The 22,408-nt window shown below is 35.0% G+C and overlaps 1 protein-coding gene across 4 annotated transcripts in view; it reads right to left on the bottom strand.

The window, feature by feature from the left end:
* The window catches only part of RALYL (RALY RNA binding protein like), a 713,275-nt gene that overhangs the window by 152,403 nt on the left and 538,464 nt on the right, over positions 1-22,408 (bottom strand). For all 4 annotated transcript variants that reach the window (XM_077771227.1, XM_077771224.1, XM_077771225.1 and 1 more), the window contains one exon: positions 3,103-3,178. In XM_077771227.1, the coding sequence (XP_077627353.1) occupies positions 3,103-3,178 (76 nt within the window). The remainder of the gene's footprint in view (positions 1-3,102; positions 3,179-22,408) is intronic.

The raw sequence follows: 22,408 nt of genomic DNA, 5'->3' as shown, positions 1-22,408 counted from the left end.
TGCTATGTCATTTGCCTTGATAAGCAGCGACCACAGTGCCTAAACTATAGCAGACACACAATAAACATGTTTTGTATGAATGAATGAATAAATACATGGAGAAATGAGATGACTCCACTTTCTCATTTCATGGATAAGGAAAGAAACCCAAGGACACAAAGAATAGGAAAGCAGAAACAACCTCTTTTCAAGCTACTACCATATGCCTTAAACTAAGACTGGGGGCTTTTGCCTCAACTATCCAATTTTATCCTGTCAAGAAAATTCTACAACTATTATGTGAGATAAAGAGCCTGAAGCTCAAAACCTGTGCCCTATGATCACAGAGATCAGTTGTAACTCTTGTTTTTATACTATGTATAGTGTAGTCTTTCCTTTGCCCCCTGCTGGCATGATAAACGCGGATGGATATATAAGTGATTACTAGTTTTGGTGGGTAGGAATCTCTGCTTTTTATAATCTCTATTGCTTAGATAGTAGCAGGTGAGTAAATATGGGGAGCAGTGATCTAGTGGCGAGATCACTAGAATTGAAGGCTGAAAACCAGAGTTCAGTTCCTAATTTTGTTATGGTAGTTGGGGAGAGTCCTTTATTATTTTGGAAACTTAGTTTTCCCATTTATAACACAAGGCACATAATACCAACCTTGTGGACTTCTGTGGTGAACAGATAAATAGTGACTGGGAAGACACAGTTTGTCTACATAAAAAGGAGTTATTACTATTATTAAGCTTATGTAAGAATGAGACAGTGTGGATAAAAGGGTGATTTCAGCCACACGTTCACTCTCTTTTGTTCCCTTTGTTACTGCTTTGTAATTTCAGTATAACTCAGCCTTCATTTGAGGAAACAGATGAAAACAGGATAAATAAGAATTTCTCCACTAATATGATTTGTACACAATATATCAGATTAAATGAACTTCTGCTTCTAATTCTTTTGAATTCACAATTCAACCTAATTTAGTAATAGAGAAATAATAGTTAAAAAGACATCTGTTTCTTGTCGAAAGCTTCTATTCTCATAAGGAAATCAAAACAGTGCAAGAACAGAGAATATTGGAAAATCAACATCACTGCATGGTGGTGACTCTTTGATGAGAAAAAAAAAAAAGCCACTGACAGTTTGTTTTGTTAATTAATGAAAATAGGGCTTTTCAAATGTTCTACATTAGCGGCAGTTCTATGCATACATTTAAAAACAAATCTGATCACAAAAGAACTTGCATTTTTTTCAGTTTTTTGTAAAGGTATCCTCTATCTTAAACAAGGTACAGAAAGGATCATTTCCCTTCAGCTGGTGACTTCATTTCAGACCTTTCATATCAATAGTGACTTATGATCATTTCTCACATTTGTTAAGGCCTGTACCTTCCCATTTAATATAAATTTTTAAATTAAAATGAAATAAGTTCACATAGCCAAAAAAATAATAGGAGCAATTAAGACATATTTTCAATATCTATTTTAAGATCTCTGATGGTCATACATTAGGCATGAATAGGACCTTGACACTCATCTAATTCTGATCTTTTTATTTCATAGCTTGGGAAATGAGGCTGTGAGCGGCTAATAGAAGAAGATATGCTAGTTCTCAGAGAACAAAGATGAAAAAAAAAAACCGCTCCAAGCTATCTTTTGAGGACTCTTCTTACTGTACTATATTAGAATATAATCAATTTTGAGAAGTATAACTCAATTCTCCTTTATCCAAATAATATCAGGGAATAAAGAGGGCCTTGCTCAACACTTACATTAGCTCTTTGGCTGAGGACACCTGATGGAATGAAGAGACATATCTGGGAGAAGACTAAATAAATTGGATGATAGAGTTCAGTTCCTAATAGCTTGGAATAATTGGCTAAGTCTAACAAAAGGGAATTTAACAGAGGGATGCAAAATTGGCACTTAACAGTACAAGAACCAATAGCAAAAGTTAATGAAGTGGGGCATATGGCTTAGCAGTAGAACATTTTTTTTCAAAAGTGGCTATTCTTTAAAAAAATTTTTAATGTTTTTATTTATTTAGTTTTACTGTTTTATTTATTTTATTCATTTTTGAGAGAGAGACACACACACAGAGGGTGAGTGGGGGAGGGGCAGATAGAGAGAGAGAGACAGAATCGGAAGCAGGCTCTCGGTTCTGAGCTGTCAGCACACACAGAGCCCAACACGGGGCTCAAACTCATGAACCAGGAGATCATGACCTGGGCCCAAGTCAGAAGTTCAACCACCTGAGACATCCAGGAGCCCCCTAAAAAGTGGCTATTTTTAAAGAACTTAAAGTTTTGTGAATTTACTCTTATCTTCTTCCCGAAATGAACTGAATTTTACTTAACATGGTAGAAGTTTATACAGAACAATAAAGATGCTAAATACAGTATAATTTAATCACCTAGCAGTGAGATTTTAAATGTGGACACTGATAAACTGGGGTAAGTAGAGGGGAAAGACTAGAAATGACTCAGATCCAAGTATATTAGGAAAGGTTAAAGGTATTCTTCTTTGGAGAAGAGAAGGCCTGCATTTGTTGTCTTAGAGAAATGGGGGTAAAATGAACATATACTTTGTGACAGAAGAAGATGAATGATCAGGCAGAAAGAACTTAAGGCATGGCATCAGAGCATGGGTCTGAATATTGGTGCCATCATTTACAAGTGGTGTGACCTATGGAAAGTCTCCAAGAAAATGTGTATCAGAGTCCTGATCTGTAAGATAAAAGCAGCAATACCTACAATGCAAAATGGTTATGAAAATTAAATTAAATCAAACAACATGAAAAATACCTACAGTTCATGGCATGCAATAGTCAAAAGGTATTGACCTTTCCACCATTTTGTCAGGTAAAGTCATGAAAGATTTTTATTGGATTTTATTAGAGGAATATCTTGTAGAGGGGTTGTTTTAATTGAGACAGGAAGGTTAGGTGTACAGATGCCTGCCAATCCTGGGTGACATACTTTTATGTTGATTGTCAGCATTTTGTTGTACTTTATACAAGGAAGGATTGTTGCTTAAAACATTTGATTCCTTATAAGGTTATATTGCCTTTTGAAGTTGCAAGAAGTTTCCACTACTATATATCATAAAATTGCTTACTTACCTATAAAGTGCAGACAAGGGCCTCTTGTTTCCGGGTTTGGGTCTGTATGGTTTGGGTTCTCCTGCCATGTTGATATCTAAAAGCAAAAAATAATATAGTACTGATTAGCAAAAAATAATCCATTTGGGAAAAGTAAATGATGAGATCTTTTTTCCTTTTGCCATTTGCCTATATAAATGTTATATGCCATTGATTTATTCAACAAATATTTACTGAGCACCTACTCTAGGCCAGGCACTGTTTGAGATATGACACGTACCAAACAGATTAGATTTATGCCCTTGTAAAACTAACCTTCTACTGGGGGAGAAACAGATAGCATACAACAACAACAAAAAAGAGAAAAATACATAACATATTATAAAGCAATAAGTACTATGGAAAAATACAATGTTGAATGCGGTAGAGAAATCAGGAATTTTACTAAGCAGTAAAAATGAAGAGAGAATGCGATATACTTTTTTTTTAATGTTTATTTTCAGAGAGAGAGAGAAAAGAGAGAGAGAAGAGAGAATCCCAAGCAGGCTTCACACTGTCAGCATGGAACCCAACGTGGGGCCGGACCCCATGAAGTGAGAGGTCGGCCTGAGTTGAAATCAAGCGTTGGATGTTTAACCAATTGAGCCACGCAGGTGCCCCCAGATATCCTTCTCACTTGGGTTTTTGCCAGAAATGTTACAGTTTGCATATGCATTTGCATACAATAGAGCTCCGTTCCTAAGAGGAATTAATTTAAATGATACTACCTTTCACTTCTGTAGAGAAGGTATGTAGAAGAGTGGAACTGTTAGAGCATACCAGGTTTACTAAAGGAACAACACAATGCACTCAGAAACCAGAATGTGCATTTATATAGACTTCTGGGGTAGTCAGAAGAAGAGAGCACCACTTCTGCCTTTGTGAACTAACATTATGATAAAGTCTTTAGGATGAGACAATAAGATGCGTAAGTACATGACAGAAGAGTATTTGCATACAATTGCCCAACTCTGTCTTAAAGAAATGTATAAAACTGTTAAGTGGTTGGTAAATTGGGTGACAAAGATTTGGAAAATCACACAAACACCAAGATTTAATAAAACTAAAATTTCTAAAGCATGATATAAAGAATAATCTAAAAAAAGCAAACTTTAAGAAAGAGGGACATTATTTTGATAGAAAAGAAAGGGAATACTTCTCTTTCTTGTACAATGGACTAAATACACTGGATTAGGGAGGGATGAGCCACCCAGCAGTGAAAACAACCAAAATTTCTAGTTAAATACAACCGACTCTTGAACAACACTGGTGTGAACTGCACAGGTCCATTTATATGCAGATTTTTTTTCAATATATACGGTACAGTACTGTAAATGTATTTTCTCTACCTTATGATTTTCTTAACATTTTCTTTTCTCTAGCTTACTTCTATTGTAAGAATACAGTAACAAGAATACATGAAATATATAATATATGTATTTATTGTTTATGTTATTGGTAAGGTTTCCAGTCAATAGTAGGCTATTATTTGAATTTGGGGGGGAGTCAAACATTATGTGTAGATTTTTGACCGCACAAAGGGTGAGGCCCCTAAATTCCATGTTGTTCAAGGGACAACTGTATAATGTATCTCTTTTTAAAAAATACAACATTGAGCTAGTAAGAAAGTAAGGAGTTCATAGAAGCCTACATGTGAGTGAAAGCAGGAACTTTCACTCACATGTGAAACTGGATGGAACTGGAAGACTGACTCTGGCTTAGTCCTTAAAGACATTTATTGAAACCAGAACTTGAGCTTTAGCTTTCATGTCTTTGTGAATTAGCAGGGACAGGAGACAGTGCCCACATTAAATGATATGAACCATATAATCACTGAACTCAATATCCATATGGGTTAAAATCCTTAAGTATGAAGAGAAGGAAACTTTCCCCTTCCCCCTAATAAGGAATATCTACAAAAAAATTTCTAGTAAATGTCACACTTAATAGCGAAATATTGGCCACATTTTCTTTAACATCAAGGAATTTGATTAACTAATTATATATATATATACACATATATATATTTTATAGTTTATTGTCAAGTTGGTTTCCATATAACACCCAGAGCTCATCCCAACAAGTGCCCTCCTCCATGCCCATTAACCCCCTTCCCCTCTACAGCCCCCCCCTCATTAACTAATTTTTAAATTATGTCTGCACCCAACATGGGGCTCAAACTTATGACCTGGAGATCTAGAGTCACAAACTCTTCCAAATGAGCCAGCCAGGTGCCCCTAATGTCAAGAAATTTAAAAGGGCATTCACTCGTACCAATTCTGTATCACACTGTACTGGATTTCATAGTGATGTTAAACAGGAAAACAGTACCAGAAATGGAAAGGAAGAGATTAAACTGTCATAATTGTTGATAATAACTGGGTCCACATAAAAACTCCAAAATATCCATGAACTATTACAATTAATAAAGGAGTTTAATAAATTGCTTGGGTTCAAAGCCAATATACAAAATTCAAATGCATATCTCTATATGGCAATACATGTTTTAAAAACATAATTCTAAAAGATGTTATTTACAGAGTATAAAAGTAAAGTACCTTGGGATAAATGTATTATAAAAGTTTAGAGATGTTTATAAGGAAAATTATGTAACTATATTGGAAGATTTTACAGTTACCTTACATAAATAAAGAATTAGAAACTTGATATTTAACAACCAATTCAATTCTCCCAAAGTTGGTTTATTGATTCCATATAGTTTCAATAAAGTCACTGAAGAGCCAAAAATTAAGGCCTCCATTAAGAGCAAGCTCGGGCTGCACGTAGGCCCAGTCCCAGTTCCAGGAAAAGCCTCGGATTGTTCAAGGCTAAAGCCATCCTTGGACCACCCTCAGTTCAGCTAATCAAAAAGAAAAAAACAAAACAAAACAAAACATTCGTATGGTCTGAGTCAAGGTTGGAAACTGCACATACAAACTAGCCAATTTCTCACCGCTTGCCTGAACCCCATGTGGGCCCTTTGAACTCACCTCACAATTGGTCATTTTCAAAGGATTCTCAAAAGTCATGATTGGGTCCCACCAAAAGTAATGAACACCTCACAGATACTGAATGGTCAAAGCTGCTACCAGGGGTGCTGTACAATTGTAATTGGTGCTTATGTGATGATGCTACATGTACTGTAACACCCCCATCCCTTACTCCTTAAAAACCCTGTTCGCTATTGTTCTTCCCTTCACCTTGCTGCCATGACACCGGTAGGCAGGTGAGCCCCTGCTCGAGCTTGTAATAAAGACCCTTTTGTATTTGCATCAGTGCTGGCTCCTTGGTGGTCTCTGGGACTCGTGATTTGGGCACAACATCACCAAACATTCTTTTTATATCTGTGTGGGGTTGGATAAGTTAATTCTGAAAACTATATGACAGAGTAAAAGGTCAAATCAACCGCTTAGAAAAAAGCCCAAAGGTGGCCAACTTGCCTTATCCAGACTTATTTTAAGCTATAATAATTAAGACTATAGTATTGGTACAAAGATAGAAAATGAAACATTGCAAAAGAGTCGAGAAGCCCCAAATCGACACATGCATATATGAATGTCTGAATTAGGACAGAAATAGCCTACCTGATCAGGGAGTAAAGATAGGCTTGAAATTGGACCTCTACCTTACATTCTACAGAAAAATTAATTACTATTGGATTAAAAGCCTAAATGTGACAGGCAAAATATGTAACTGTTAAGAAGAAATGTAGTAGAATATCTTTATGAGATCAGAATATGAAAGGATAATCTTAAACCAGACATAAAAAGCACTAGCCTTAAAATATAAGATTGATAAATTCTACTATATTACAGTAAAATAAAAAGAATTTTTACTCAGCAAAAGGCACATAAAGACAATGAAAAGAAAAGCCACAAACTAGATAAAGAAATCTTTGACAAAGTATTTGTTTCTGGAATATATAAAGAACTCATTTACATAATAGGAAAAAGAGACAAGCCACCAAGTAGAAAATTGGGCAAAAAAGACAGGAGAGATACTTTACAGAAGAAGATAGATAAATGCTGAATAAACACATGAAAATATTCGCAACCTCACTTGTAACGGAGAATTTCATTTTAGTATATGTACTGCCAAAGTGAGCACAATAACAGAGAATTCAAATTAAAACACTACAAGATACAATTAATACCTACTGAATTTCCAACAATTTACGAAGTCTGACAATACCAAGAGTTGGTGAATTTGGCAGCAAGCTGGAATGTGTACATTGCAGGTATAAGCATAAATTGGTACAACTATTTCACAAGATAGCAGTTTATAATGAACTTAAAATGCTCAAACCCTACAAATCAGGAGGTATGCACCCTAAGAAACGCTAGCATATGTGTACCATGAGATATATACAAGAATGCTTATTGCAGTATACCAAAACAGAAAAAAATTCCCATAAAAACACAAATATCCATTGATAGGCAACAAGATAAATGAATTATGATGTATTTACAAAGAGGGAGAGAGAGAGAGAGTGAGAGAGAGAGAGAGAGAGAGGGAGAGAGACTGACTTAGACCCAGAGGCAACAACATGTAATCTCAGGAACATAACACTGACCAAAAAATGATGTCATGGAAAAACACTGACAGAATGAATTTTTATCTTAATAAAAATACAGATTTAAACAAATGTTATATAGGAATCAAAATACATGTAGCAAAATGGAAAAGAGCAAGCAGAGATAAACAAAACATTTAGGATGAAAGTTACCCTTAAAGTGTTGGAAAGAATGTGGAACTTGGGTAGGACATCTAGGGAACTTTAAAATGAATTATAATGTATTATTAAGGGTGCATGTGTAGTGGGAATATGAGTTTACAATGTAGCATAATTCTTTACAATTCTAAGATGTTGTAAATTTTATTTTGTATATATTTAATAATTAACAAAAATTTGAAAAAGAGAATGGGAACAGAGATGGTAAGTTGTGGATTGATAAATACTCAGGTCAGGGGCAGTGGGTTTTGGTAAACAAGTGGTTTCAGCAAAGATTGCAAATGAGGACATAGGACAGAAGAGCTGTTGGTGGGTAGGTGGATTATTGGATGTGAGTAGATTATTAGAAACCCCAATTAGAAGTTTAAATCTAATTTGACTGGGATATAATTTTGGGTTCTGAGTAGAGGATGGTTGTGAGAATGAATCATGACGACAGTGATTCTTGTATGACTTGGGATAAGGTACAATCAAGATCAAGGCTGTCTGAATCTTTCAGATGTGACAGAGTTGGAACAAAAAAGTGAGTGAAATACAGATTTCTATTGTTTTTGCAAACTCTGTAATGATGGCCATGAAATATAAGACACAATGTGTGTCTCTTGCTTAGCCTCCATTGAGTCTCCATTATGAAATGAAAATGTAAAACTACTCTCATAAATAAATAAAAAGCTTGGCTTGAGTCTATCAACACAAATACTGTAACACTTAAAAAAAATATGGTGCCAGTGGTTCTGAGGATAAACTTAGGAGTTTGATGGCATATACACATACAATGGAATGTCTTTCATGAAAGGCTATTAAATTCAGCATTTCCAGACATCGGCCTCCATTCAAAAGTTTTACAAAATGCAGAAGAAAATCTTTTATTTCTTAAAGACAATAAATAGTGTTTGAATACATAATTTTCCTTTGAATTTACGGAAATTTATTCTTAAATATGCAAAGTTATATTGCTTCCTATTGCTATAGTTAAGATCATCCATAACTTAGTGTTAATGGACAGGGATGAGGGTGAAAAGGGTTGGATGTAGTTAAGGGAGAAGGGACGGTGGGCAGTGAGTTCAATTAGTCAGTGAACTTAAAGTCTTGCCAAGCTCTGGATGAATGAGCATTTCCACTGTACTCAACTTTATAAATATAAGATTTGTGTTTTCAGACCAACATGGCTTATTTGGAAGCCAAGGCTCAAGTACTTGTGACTCAAGAGCTGTTGGCCTTGAAGGGACCATGCAAACAGGGCAAATGACATCTTAACAGTAAACTCTGTGGTCAACAACGGAGAGACATCCTGAGGTTTTCTTCTCTGATTGTCATGCATTGTGTAAGTTTCCCATAGGTAAGACTAGAGGAAAAATGACCGAGATTCAATTTTCTGCCATTCTTACAAAGATAGGGGCTTTGGAGTAAAATGCTGAGGTACAGAAAATAAAGTGTTACTTCCTAAATTCCCAAATTTAGAAAGAGTCATACCAAATACTAATATTTAGGAATCACATATTGTCTTCAAGAGAAGATGTGGGTTTAATCATTCTCAACAATTTTTTTTTGCGATCATCCAAAATATTCTAGTTAAATTCCTACTTGTTTTGCAGAAGTACCTATAAAGGTACCTATATATCAAGAAGGTGGATTCTATTATCTGAGTATTAGAATTATATTCTTGTAGAGAGAGTCAGTAAAATTAGGTAAGCACCATTAAAAGGAGGTCCCTTGAAGTGTTTCTGTTTAGGTACAGTATACATCATACTGTGTGGAAGAACTCCCCTACCCCTTTTCTGGGCACAGGGACAAAGTAGAAGGGAGTGAAGCCTTTCCCATTGTTAGGAGATGACTGGAGACAGGAGACCTCCACAAGGGGGGAAGATGGGTATGTGCATTTTGTCCCTGGCATTAGAAGCCTACATAAGGACCAACCAAGAACAGACCCCATATCTATTTTGAAGTTTCAATATTTCAAGTTAGCATGAAAAAAATAGGTGGAAAAAATAAAAATTTACTCTAAAATTATTCTTTTTTTTAAAAATATTTTTATTTATTTCTAGGAGAGAGAGAGAGACAGCGTGAGCAGGGTAGGGTCAGAGAGAGAGGGGGATACAGAATCTGAAGCAGGCTCCAGGCTCTGAGCTGGCAGTCAGCACAGAGCCCGACACGGGGCTCGAACCCACCAACCGCGAGATCATGACCTAAGTGAAAGTCGGACGTTCAACTGACTAAGCCACCCAGGCGCCCCTAAAATTATTCTTTTAAAATTAAACCTCAGAATCAAACAAACTTAAAAATATCCTGTTGGGCTACTAACTATATCTTTTCACAGTAAACTACTTAAAAAATACATAAATTTGTTCAAAAAAATTTAATCAGTTTTCCTTTCTTCTTTATATTGAAACTAAATAAGCAATGTCAATATGCCATGACAGAAATAACTATAAAGTTAGAGAACTGGAAAAAGTCAATGAGTTGAAACTATTCTGGTTTGAGGCAAATGAGATGAGGCAAATGGAGACAGGTACTATTCCAAAGTGTCATTCTCTGAAGTAATACCCAACACATGTTAATGTATTTCTTTCACCAATTCTTGTTAGCGTGCGACTAAAGATGATGGTAACAGCATTCTATTAGTTCATGCTTTATCACTCTTGGGAAGATACCTCTACTTCAACACCCAAACACTGTGACCCCCATTTTCTGTAATTACGTTGCTCCAATGGAACAGACTACTGAGTGCCTCCCTTTGACTTTGGACTTTATCTTGCACAGTGTTATTTATCCAACAGGTGTTCAATGGGTCTGTTGGTTGATTAAATTCATACAGATCAGAAGGTATATCCTTGCACAGGTTGTAGTGTGTCTGGCCAAACACACTGTCAGCACATTTCCTAAAGTGATATTTATTTGAACTATGTTTTGGAAGATGGTAATCAGTATATTGCCCAACAAATAAATCACAGTAACATAAGTTTTGAAAAATTCTGTAATTTATCTTTCTCTTGGATATTTGTAATGCATATTCAAGGATAAGATTCTGGAAAAAAAGAAACATTCAGACATGTTTAACTCAAATGTGTGTGTATGTGTGTGTGTGTGAATAAACAGAGTATATTTTAGATGACACACTTGTAAACATTCAGCAAAGCAGTATTCTCCCAGAACACAGGCTTATGAGATACACAGAAATATTTAGAAAAACTATTTTACATTTTTTTTTTGGCCACATTTCAATTTGGAATATCCTCAGGTGAAAAGTTAATTTAATCGTTTCAACTGCATATAATTTACACTGCTACAGTAAACAGACACTTGCTACTTACCTCTACCTCTAGTGATCCCTGCTGGCATCTGTCATTTCTAGAGGAATTTAACCTTGATATTAAAGTGATGTCTAACTTATATTCCTGGGGCACCTGGCTGAGTGTCCGACTTTGGCTCAGTTCATGATCTCAGTGTCATGAGTTTGAGCCCTGTGTTGGGCTCTGTGCTGACAGCTTAGAGCCTGGAGCCTGCTTTGGATTCTGTGTCTCCCTCTCTCTCTGCTCCTCTCCCCGCTCATGCTCTGTCTCTCTCTCAAAAATAAAAAGAAAAACATTAAAAAAACTAAGATGATGTCTAACTTATAGTATAATAAAGGCATATACATTATCAGTATCATTTTTAAATGGAGAAAAAAATTAAAGAAATAGTTTTCTAAACGAATTAGCTAAAAGTAATATATTCTTGAGATTTTTTGTTTTGTTTCCTTTCCCGGGTTTAAATAAAAGTTTAAATAATTCAGCCATGGCATATAGACTGCCAGGAAAAGTCATTCAGAGCCTTTTATTGCTCACATTTAAAAGATTTAGGGATTCATTACTATTCCATTGAATAAAAATTCAGGAGATAAAGAAAATAGTCTGTTATGTTTGACAAGTGAATGCATGAAACCATACATTACCCTAGTATAAGCACTCTACCATTTAAGAGTGTTTTTGCATTTATTAGTTCAGATCCTCAAAACAATCCTGTGAAAGAAGCAGAGCAGGAATCATTACTCCCACATCATGTACATAGATGTTTGAGGTACCGAGAAATTAAATGGCATTCATAATAATATCGTTAGCTCAGTTCACTACAGCTGTCTCTATTACTGAGCATGGCAGGGACTGATAGCCTGCCCCTGTCCTGAGAGAGATGACTGTCTGAACTAGAGCTGCACCAGACCCACAGTCTAGAACTTTCCCTACTATCACATTGCTCTTAACCAGATTTTGGATGTCACCTTTTCTATGTCATTAATGCTGGTTTGGTTGTGGAAAGTAGCATGTAAAGTAATATTTCTCTGAGTCCCTGGGAGTTTTGGCATCATGGGGCAGGATGTATGATTTAAAGAATGTTGTAAGGAGCAATGAGGGAACCACGTTCCACCTGACTGATTGCTTGAGATTTCTTGGCCAGGTAGGTTCACAACCCTGTGGTTTGATGGAACTGCCTGGAAGTGCTTTTGCTCTAAGGAAAAAATGCGCCGGACTTGCAAATGCAAGTATAGTCTACCTTGTGCTCTAAAATACAGACATTTGAGGCATGTTAGGCTGAAAGTGGAGCCAGTAGGGTACAAAAGTAAATGGGTTTCTAATCTTGTTGTTTTTCCCTTCACGGAATCAAAGCTAGTTTTAACACTTGAAAAATGTCCTTAACAGTATGTTAAAATATTCACTGTTATGGGAATGAAACTCTAGTCTAATTTTACTGGGCAGTCACTGAATTGTGACCGTTTTAATGAGCCTTTGGACCTGATTTCATAAATTAGTTCTGACGCAGCACTATGGCACGCTGGCCTCTGGTTATTAGAATACTAATGCACAGATCAGTGGTTGGGCCAGATTCCCATTTGTTACCAGAAAACACTCTGTGCTCCCAGGCTCTCCCTGCAAGGGCAAATACAAGTGGTAACTTGAACTTATTACTAATTACTTAGTATGTCTGATCACCATGCATGACTTACGTAGATTCAAACTGGGCTTTCCTCAATGGAAACTGAAGTCAAAAAAGTGGGGATGTATAGTTGATGCCCTTTTTTACTTACTGTCTATCGTGTTTAATGGCTATATTAAGAAGAAAATGAAAATGCCACAAATCATTCATTTTCATTGATCAAATAGTTATTGAACTTACAGGATGTGCTAGATACCACGCTAAGTATGGGGTATGTGTGTATGAATGCTGTTTGTGTTCTCTGGGATATCAGAGAGAGCTAAACCTGAAGCTAACTACAGCAAATAAAATAAACATCACACTAAGATGAATACTGCGTGCTTTGGGAACATGTTGCCCTACCTTCTTTGGCTGAGAGTGCTCTTAAGGGTACATTCTTGGTGCATAAGGTGGTTTTCTCCAAAGACACGGGTTAAAATGTTAGCAGTTTCTCTGACCCACATTGATCAGCAAACTCTTGTAGATGCTTCAGCTCTATGCATTAAGCTGCCGAGAACTGTTTCTGTTCTTTTGTTTGTTTTATTTTGCTTTTCTCATCCAGACTCCCATTAGCTAACTGTTAAAATACTTTTTGATTTGCCTGAAGCATAAGTGGCCATGAAATTTGAGGAAACTTTGTGTCACTGGCGCATATTTAACCAATGTCTAGTTTAATATTATTTAGCAGAGACTACAAGCACATTTTCACATAGGTACAAAGCAATTTTTTATCAAATTTAAATTTACTTAATTATTATTAAAACTTCTAACTTGCATCAGTTTGTCTCTATCATTTTCTCTCTTATGTTACCTTGGGTAAATTTTTTTGAGAAATGCTTTTCTATATTCTAGGAATATCTCCAAAAATCTCTCCAAAGGTAAAAATGAAGGACTACATATGCTTTATTAAGAAAGACAAAGTTTCCAGAAACCAAATCTAAAATTTGGATAAACGTTCACCAGCAGCACCATGAGTTTGTTTAGGAACTTGCTTAACAATTTTACTAATACACTTAATGACCTATTGGCATTAATCGTAGAGACAACTATGTGGTAATAAGAACCACAAATACTGGTAAAAAATAATCTTAACCATATGTTCATTATCAGTGCATAGACTTAACAGTATTAATTTCTTTGTATCCCAAGAGTTCATTTAGTTTCATACTTGAGGATAAAATATTCCTTAAGGAAAGTAAAATTCAACCACAGTATCTGGATTAGCACTTTCCTTGAGAATGCTCAGATTTCCATCAGTGAAGTAAAGTAACCTCAGGATTTGGGTATTGCTTCTCTCTGCTCCCTTCCTTTTCTAATCTTTCTCTTTTTCATGTATGTATAGATAAACTTATTTTCTCAGGTCCTTTTTGTGGTGACCTTACAATCAGTGTTTAAAACACCAAAGCTACTATGTTCTGAGTATTTTGTAATTCATAAACATAATGAAACACCAAAGCTAATGTTAGGTAGCTAAATGCATTTTATGTCAAGATTAGTATACAACTCTGATACTCCAAGTATTGGCTGGCAAACAGACAGCATCTGTATCCTGTAGGAACCTGTTAGAATTGCAGAATCCAGGTTCTACCTTAGACCTAATGAATCAGACTGCATTTTAACAAGACACCCAGGTAACTGCTATGCACGTTCAAGTCTGAGAAGCAATGGAATATAACACATTTAGCTTAAATGTCTTCCTTTAATTATTAAGGGTTTTACTTTTTTAAAAAACTGTTTTGAAGAGAAAGTATTAAGAATTCAGAATAGACATCATCACTCATTATCAGGGAAATGCAAATCAAAATGAGATATTACCTCATTACCTGTCAGAATGGCTAAAATCAGAAACACAATAAACAACAAGTGTTGGTGAGGATGGGGAAAAAAGGGACCCCTGTACACTGCTGATAGGAATGCCAACTGGTACAGTCACTGTGAAAGAGGTATGGGGGTTTCTCAAAAAATTAAAAATAATACTACCTTATGATCCAATAATCCTACTACTGGGTATTTACCAAAAGAACACAAAAACACTAATTCGAAGAATATATGCTCTCTGACATTTACTGTAGCAATATTTACAATAACCAAATTATGGACGCAGCCCAAGTGCCCACTGGCAGATGAAAGGATGAAGAAGAGATGGTATATAGATACAATGGAGTATCACTCAGCCATAAAAAGAATGAAATCTTGCCTTTTGCAATAACATGGATGGATCCAGAGAGTACAATGCTAAGTGAAATAAGCCAGTCAGAGAAAGACAAATACCATATGATTTCATTCATATTTGGAAGTTAAGGAACAATACAAACAAATGAAAAATAAAAGAGACAAATCAAAAAACAGACTCTTAACTACAGACAACAATCTGATGGTTGCCAGAGGGGAGGTGTGTGGGGAATTGGTTGAAATAGGTGAAGGGGATTAAGAGTACACTTATCCTGATGGAACTGCTATATGGTACACCTGAAATTAATATAACATTGTAGGTTAACTACACAAGAATTACATTAAAAATATTCTAAGCAGAAAAAATTAAACATTGAGGAGCCTGGGTGGCTCAATCAGTTAAGTGTCCAGCTTCAGCCCCCGTCACTATCTCATGATTCGTGAGTTCAAGCCCTGTGTTGGGCTCTGTGCTGACAGCTCAGAGATTGGAGCCTGCTTCGGATTCTGTGTCTCCCTCTCTCTCTGCCCCACCCCCCCTTGTACTCTGTCTCGCTCTGTCTCTCAAAAATGAATAAAATTAGGTATTTAGGCAAGAAGTTTGAAAAATGCTTTTCTAAAGGCTTAGAATGGACTAATGGTAACTCAAGGTCATTTCTGATGATAATAATAGCCCCCAGTATTGTATATCATTTAACATTTGATCACATTTTCACATAGCTTAAAAAATGTTCACAATAATCGTGTGACGTGGGTCTTATTGCGGATTCCCATTTATACAAACTGAAGTTGAGAAAGTGTAAGTTCTTTGCACAAGACAGCGTAGCTAATAGGTAGTGGTGCCAAGATTCTGAGTTCAGGTTCCCACTCAAAATATGCATCATGTTTTATAGATGAAATTTATACACTTTTCAATTAAAAATAAACCTATCACATTTGGCAAGCCTTATAAAAGTTACTAAATTACTTCATAATTTCACTTATTAAAAAGATAAATTTTTCACAAAGTCTTCAGGAGCATATATAAAGTAGAAAACCATTAAATTAGATCTTATTGTTAACATTCCATGCAAAAGCACAACTTCGAAAGCTCCTTCCCTGAAAACTGAAGGCTGGAAAAGCCAGAAATCAAGGAAATACAAAGGACCTAACACCCTTTACCAAAAGCAGGAGAGAAATTACCTGATATTTAATAACAAAGCCAAGCTAAGATAAAGACAAGAATCCACAAGATTTAATCAGATAAACATTCTTTTAGATATTGTTATGCAAAAATAGAGGATTTTATTCTTTTTAAATGTTTATTTATTTTTGAGACAGAGAGAGTGCAAGCGGAGGAGGGGCAGAGAAAGAGGAAGACAGAGCATCCCGTCAGTGCAGAGTCAGACATGGGGCATGAACTCACAAACCGTGAGATCATGACCTGAGCTGAAATCAAGAGTTGCATTCTTAGCCAACTGAGCCACCCAGGCACCCTCCACCTGTACCGTATCCTCTCTCTCTCTAGCCACTTTCCCCTCTCTTGCCCTTCACACTTCAAATCCTACTACACTCCCCCACATTCTTTCCCTCCAGCTATACTGGTCTCTTGTTTCTTAGGCATTCTAGGAGTGTCCCTTAGGCATTCTAGGAGTGTCCCTTAGGCATTCTAGGAGTGTCCCTCTACCCTTTGTGCCAGCTGCTCCTCTCTCCCAGCCTCCTCTCTACCTAGATAATCCCATGGTTAATTCCCCTAATACCTTCAAATCTTTGTTCAAAAGACACCTTCTCATCTATTTAATGTGCAGCATTTCCTTTCCTTAACACTTCTCACACACATTACTTTGCTTGAATTTTTGTTTTCCAAAGGATTTATCACTTCCTAATCTGTGATACAATTTATTTATGTATTGTGCCCATTGTTTATTGCTAGATGATGCCCTTCTCCCCATGCTAAAATGTTGACTCCATAAAGTCAGGGATCTTTGTTTTGTTCACAAATATATTCAAAGCACCTAGAATATTTGGCTAATAGACTGAGCTAAAAGGTGACTGCTGAATACATGAATGACTTAATTAATGAATTAGTGAATGTTTTATCTGAACTTACATGAATCAACATGGCTGTCAAAGGTAGAAAGTAGAATCAAGAATAAGGTTAAAGTTATGGTGACCATACAGGTTAGTATCCAAATGAGTCACTTTTGGGTGTCAATAGGGCACTAAAATCATTAAAATTATATAATTTCGAAAATTTACTGAATTGATCAACAAATTGATTTGTTATATCACTGGTTCTATAATGAGAGGCAATGAAAAAGATTTTTTAAAACTCTTGATCTTGTATTATTTAAAAAAGCTTTTAATATAATTTATTGTCAAGTAGGATAACAAATAGTATGTACACTGTACTCTTGGTTTTGAGGGTAGATTCCCATGATTCATCCCTTATAACACACAATGCTTGATCTTTTAAAATAAAGCAAAATTAAAACAGATTTAAGTTGATTATCTGAATATTAAATATAACATAAGTTGAATAATTTTCCATGGTGCTTTGATCAGTTAATATTGTGTCACTTACATTTTTCTGTAAAATTTACTTTCAATCATCTTATTTTAAATTTTTTATAAAATTTCTCAAGTCTTCTGCAAAGGTACATTTTACCATTAAGTTTATTGATATTTTTCAAAATATTCTGCTTTGCAAATATAATAATTTTAATTGAGAAAACACTTCCAAAGGTGCTCAGGAAGATATGTGGAAAATATTCTTAATTCTATTTTAATGCTGGTATGTGTAACTTTATTAGCCCAACTATTTTCATAGGTACTGTCTTTTTACTTCCATTGACAGAGTACTTTTCTTGACATATTTTTATTAAGATAAAAATTGTCAGAAGTGTCTTAACATTCTTTGAATATCTCAGCAAAGGTAGATGTCATTCAACTATGCATTCTCAATTTCATTTCATTTTAGTATAGAATAAAACTACCTAATTACATATAGGACTTTATAAAAGGTAGAAAAACTTTTCCCTCAAGTTGAGATGTTTCAAAGCATTATAACAGAAAAATTAAATTGAAATCTTGTATATCTCTAGAGCTGTCACTGTAATTTATTTATACCATTCATTGCTTCTCTAAGAATTAGTTTGTCCTTTCATTTATGAGATTTGCTTTTAATAATCAAAATTCTTTATTAACTTCCAAATTTGAATCTTGCTAAACATTTTGATTAGATATTTCCAACTGATTTTGTAAAAAAAATGTAAGCAAAATTTAGAGTATTTACAAAGTAGTTCTTCAAAGGCTCAAACATCTGAAATTCTATCGATGAGAGGTAGCAGAGAGAGATTTTGTAATAATCTCTAATATCTTAGTTCAAAATAAGATTCATCATCAAAATTTTTGTAGTTCTGACTCTACAGACATAAAAATAATTATAAAATATGATACTTATAGTTGAGTTTGTATAAACCAATAGAATTATCATAGCTCGTTTAAAGCCATTGCGAATTATTTATATACCATAACCAATTCCAAGTACATTTTTGCTCCACAGTTTTCGTAATTTACTGAAAACATTATTTTTTTATCATGCTGTGTTCTACTCAAATGTATTCATATTATCACTGAAGATTTTCACATGACTTTATTTTCAATGTTGAAGTTTTAAATTTACATTTACAATACCAATCACAAATAATGTCATCAATTTTAGTTTTCATTTAATAGTCAACAATAAGTATTTTAATTCTAAAGTAAACACTTAAAGACACCAATAAATTAGCTTATAGCCTATTAAAAATTTATGAATAAAATCATTAATCATTGTTATTAAAAGGCTTTTGGAGTAATTATTATGGCTAGAAATTGCCCATAAGATGGGAAGCCAGTACAATGTGACTTCAAAAAGAATTCTTTCTAAAATTTTTATTGAGATATAATTAACATATAGCATTATATTAGTTACAGATGTATAACATATTGATTTAATAATGCATATATTGTGAAATGATCATCACAGTAGGTCTAGTTAACATACATCCATCACCACACATTTTTATAATATTTTTCTTGAGATGAGAACTTCTAAGATTTATTCTCTTAGCAACTTTCAAATATATAATATCATACTATTATTTCTGACTGTCATGCTATACATTACATCCTTATGCCTTCTTTATTTTATAATTAGAAGTTTGTACCTTTGACACTTCCGTTCAATTCACTCACCCTCTATGTCATCCTGCCTCTGGCCACCACTAATCTGTTTCCTGTATCTATGAGCTTGGTTGTTGAGTGCTTTCTTTTTTTTTTTTTAGATCCTACATATATGTGGTATCATGCAGTATTTGTCTTTCTCTGATTTATTTCACTAAATATAATGTCTTTGAGCTCCACAGGTTATTAACAAATAACAGGATTTCCTTCTTTCTTTGTTTTTAATTTTATTTTAGAGACAGAGAAAGAGAGAGAGCATGAATTTAGAGACAGAGAAAGAGAGAGAAGTGGGGCAGAAGGGAGAGGGAAAGAGAGAGAGAGAGAGAGAGAGAGAGAGAGAGAATATCTTAAGTAGGCTCCACACTCAGGGCAGAGCCCTATGCGATTGTTCTAGTCCATGAACTGTGAGATCATGACCTAAGCCAAAGTCAAGAGTCAGATACGTAACTGACAGAGCCACCCAGGTGCCCCTCAATATTTATCTCAAAAGGAATTCTTGATGTCTGAGTTAGGCACCTGGCTCAAGGGCTCAGAGGAACAAATCACTTGTGGAGGATCTAGAATATAACTTTAAAGACATATTGTTTATTGGTGACTTACGGGCATTAAAAGAAAATATTAATATCACAGATATGTAGTGTGGTTAATGACAGGCATCTAATAAAAATATACTAGATTTTTCCTGAACTATAAATTTCTGAACTATAAACTAACTTGCACAATATCTATGTAATATCAATACTGGTTTTCCCATTTTACAGAGAATAAAACTTTAGGCAAGAGATATGGTAACTTGCATAAGGCCATACAGCTAGTATTCTGGCAGAACCCACATACAAACTAGATTTTTTGTGACTCCAGAGGTACATTCCTCAAACTACTCAAACTACCCAATTACCTGATCCTTCTTTGAGGGTAGGAATTTTATCCTATTGTTCTTGGCAACCAGAAATACTTGAGAAAAAGAAAGACAGAGATGATTATCTCCATTGGATATTGAAGGATTACTCCTGACAGTTTACTACTTGGGTTAGTGCTTATTAGCTTTTGATGAATATTCTGAAGAGATAGGATCTTGAATGTGTTGTATTCCGGAAAAAGGCAGATCCTAGGAACATTATTTAAAGTGATTGATTACTAAGGTAGTTTAGAAAACATGTGCACAAATTCCTTCATACATGTAGGAGGCAGAATAATAGTTCCCCAAAGACACACAGAGCCTAATTCCAGGAACCTGTGCATATATTACATTAGATGACAAAGATGAAATAAAGTGATTTTAAAATAGGGAGACTATCCAAGGTTATCCAGGTGGGCCCAGTGTAATCACATTGGTCTTTAAATTCGGAAGAGGTAGGAAGAAGAGAAGATCAGAGTGATGCAACACAAGAAGGACTCAGTTAACCAGTGTTGACTTCAGAGCTGGAAGAAGGGAGCCGTAGGAAAAGGAATGTGGGAAGCCTTTAAAGACTAGGCGAGACAAGGGAAGAGATTCTCCCCAAGAGTCTTCAGAAAGGAACACTGCCCAAGTGACCCCTTTACATTTACTGAGTGAGAGCTATGTTGGGTTTCTGACCTACAGAACTCTAAGATACTACATTAGTATTGTTTTAATCCACTAAATTTATGATAATTTGTTATAGCAGCAATAGAAAACTAATACAACACCCTCTCCTTCACGAAGTAGAATGTAATACACCTCTGCCTGAGTGTGGGCTGAACTTGCTTCTAATCAATAGACTGTGTGATTCCCTTCTAATAAACAGAATATAGCAGAAAATGGTATATCACTTCCTACATTAGGTTACGTGAAGACTGTATCTTTCACTTCGGTATGCTCTTCCTTTCTCTGGGATTTCTTCCTCATTCCGAGGGAGCTGGATGTCATGTCATCAGGCACCCTGTAGAAAGGCAACGTGGTGAAGACCCAAGCCCTGCCAACCACCACATGGGTGAACTAGGAAGAGTATTCTTACCCTTCAAACCTTTAGGTGGCTGTAGCCTTAACTACAATTTGATTACAGCCTTGTGTGCAACTCTATACCGAACTACCTAGGAAAGATATGCTAAGATTTCCTGACCCACAGAAATGGTACAATAATAAACGTTTGTTATTTTAGGCTATGGGACTTTGAGAACTTGTTATTTAGTCATAGATAACTAATATAATTACTCTAAAGTGTGTATTTACCTATCAAAAGTGAAGAAATAAACAAAGGAAAAATGCTAATTAGATGGGTACTGTTCTCTTTCTCCAAATAAACTCTAATATGAATGAGCATATTTCATTGGAAAGTTGTGAGAAAGTCATCCAATGCTTTTAACGTAACAATGTACACATATAACGCCTGGCATTTCTACAAATACAATTTAGTCAACTTTTATTCAGATTATAAATGAAATTAAAACCTCAGTGTTGAGAATAAAATTTCTCAAAAACATTTTACTAAGAATACATTCATCCATTTTTACACATATTTTAGTGGATTAGAGCTGTCAAAACTACTGAGACCAACAAAGGCAATTAAACTCTAATTTTTTCCTCTGTTCTTTCTTTTATTTTGCTTTTTCCTTGAAGTCTATACCTAATGGAACAAAGCATGTCATAAACCGAGGTTAATTAATGGGTTTTCTTACTTTGCTATGTAGAAATATTCTCTAGACTGCAAATTACAAAGTTTAATAACTTCCAGCCAAATATATGTATGTGTGTATGTGTGTGCACACACATATATATCCGTTAAACAAAGAAAATAACCATTTACTTTGTGATGTTTTTATGTTGAACTTCAAATAGAATATTATTATTAAAATGGAGCATCTTTTTCTTTCCTTTATGAGTGTAATTTGTCTTGGCTAACCAAATGTAAATACTAGCCATGCTAACCTTACTACATGACAAGTAGCCAGGCTCTCTCCCCATCCTTTTTAAATGTTGCTAACATTCAGATAACAGATTCGGTACTCATAGCTTCTTTTAAATGGAAGTGTTACTTAATCAAATCCATTGCTCTTGCATTGCCAAAATATAATTCCCCATATCCAGCTTAAATATCGACTAGTGTATAAATCATCTCCATGTATGAATATAAAAGAGATACACAAACTGCACACTGGAGATTTTTTTTTTCCATGAGGTTGAATGAATTTCCTTACTTAAATGTTACACTAGAGAAAGTAGTACTTTTAAATAAATCAGTGTCTGTTTTTATTTTCTCTGTAAAATCAGAACTA

The sequence above is a fragment of the Crocuta crocuta genome, unplaced genomic scaffold, assembly GCF_008692635.1.
Source record: "Crocuta crocuta isolate KB4526 unplaced genomic scaffold, BGI_CrCroc_1.0 scaffold235, whole genome shotgun sequence".
In the NCBI taxonomy this organism is placed as follows: domain Eukaryota; kingdom Metazoa; phylum Chordata; class Mammalia; order Carnivora; family Hyaenidae; genus Crocuta; species Crocuta crocuta.
The sequence above is the reverse complement of the archived record's forward strand: the minus strand, read 5'-3'. Positions and strand labels throughout refer to the sequence as shown.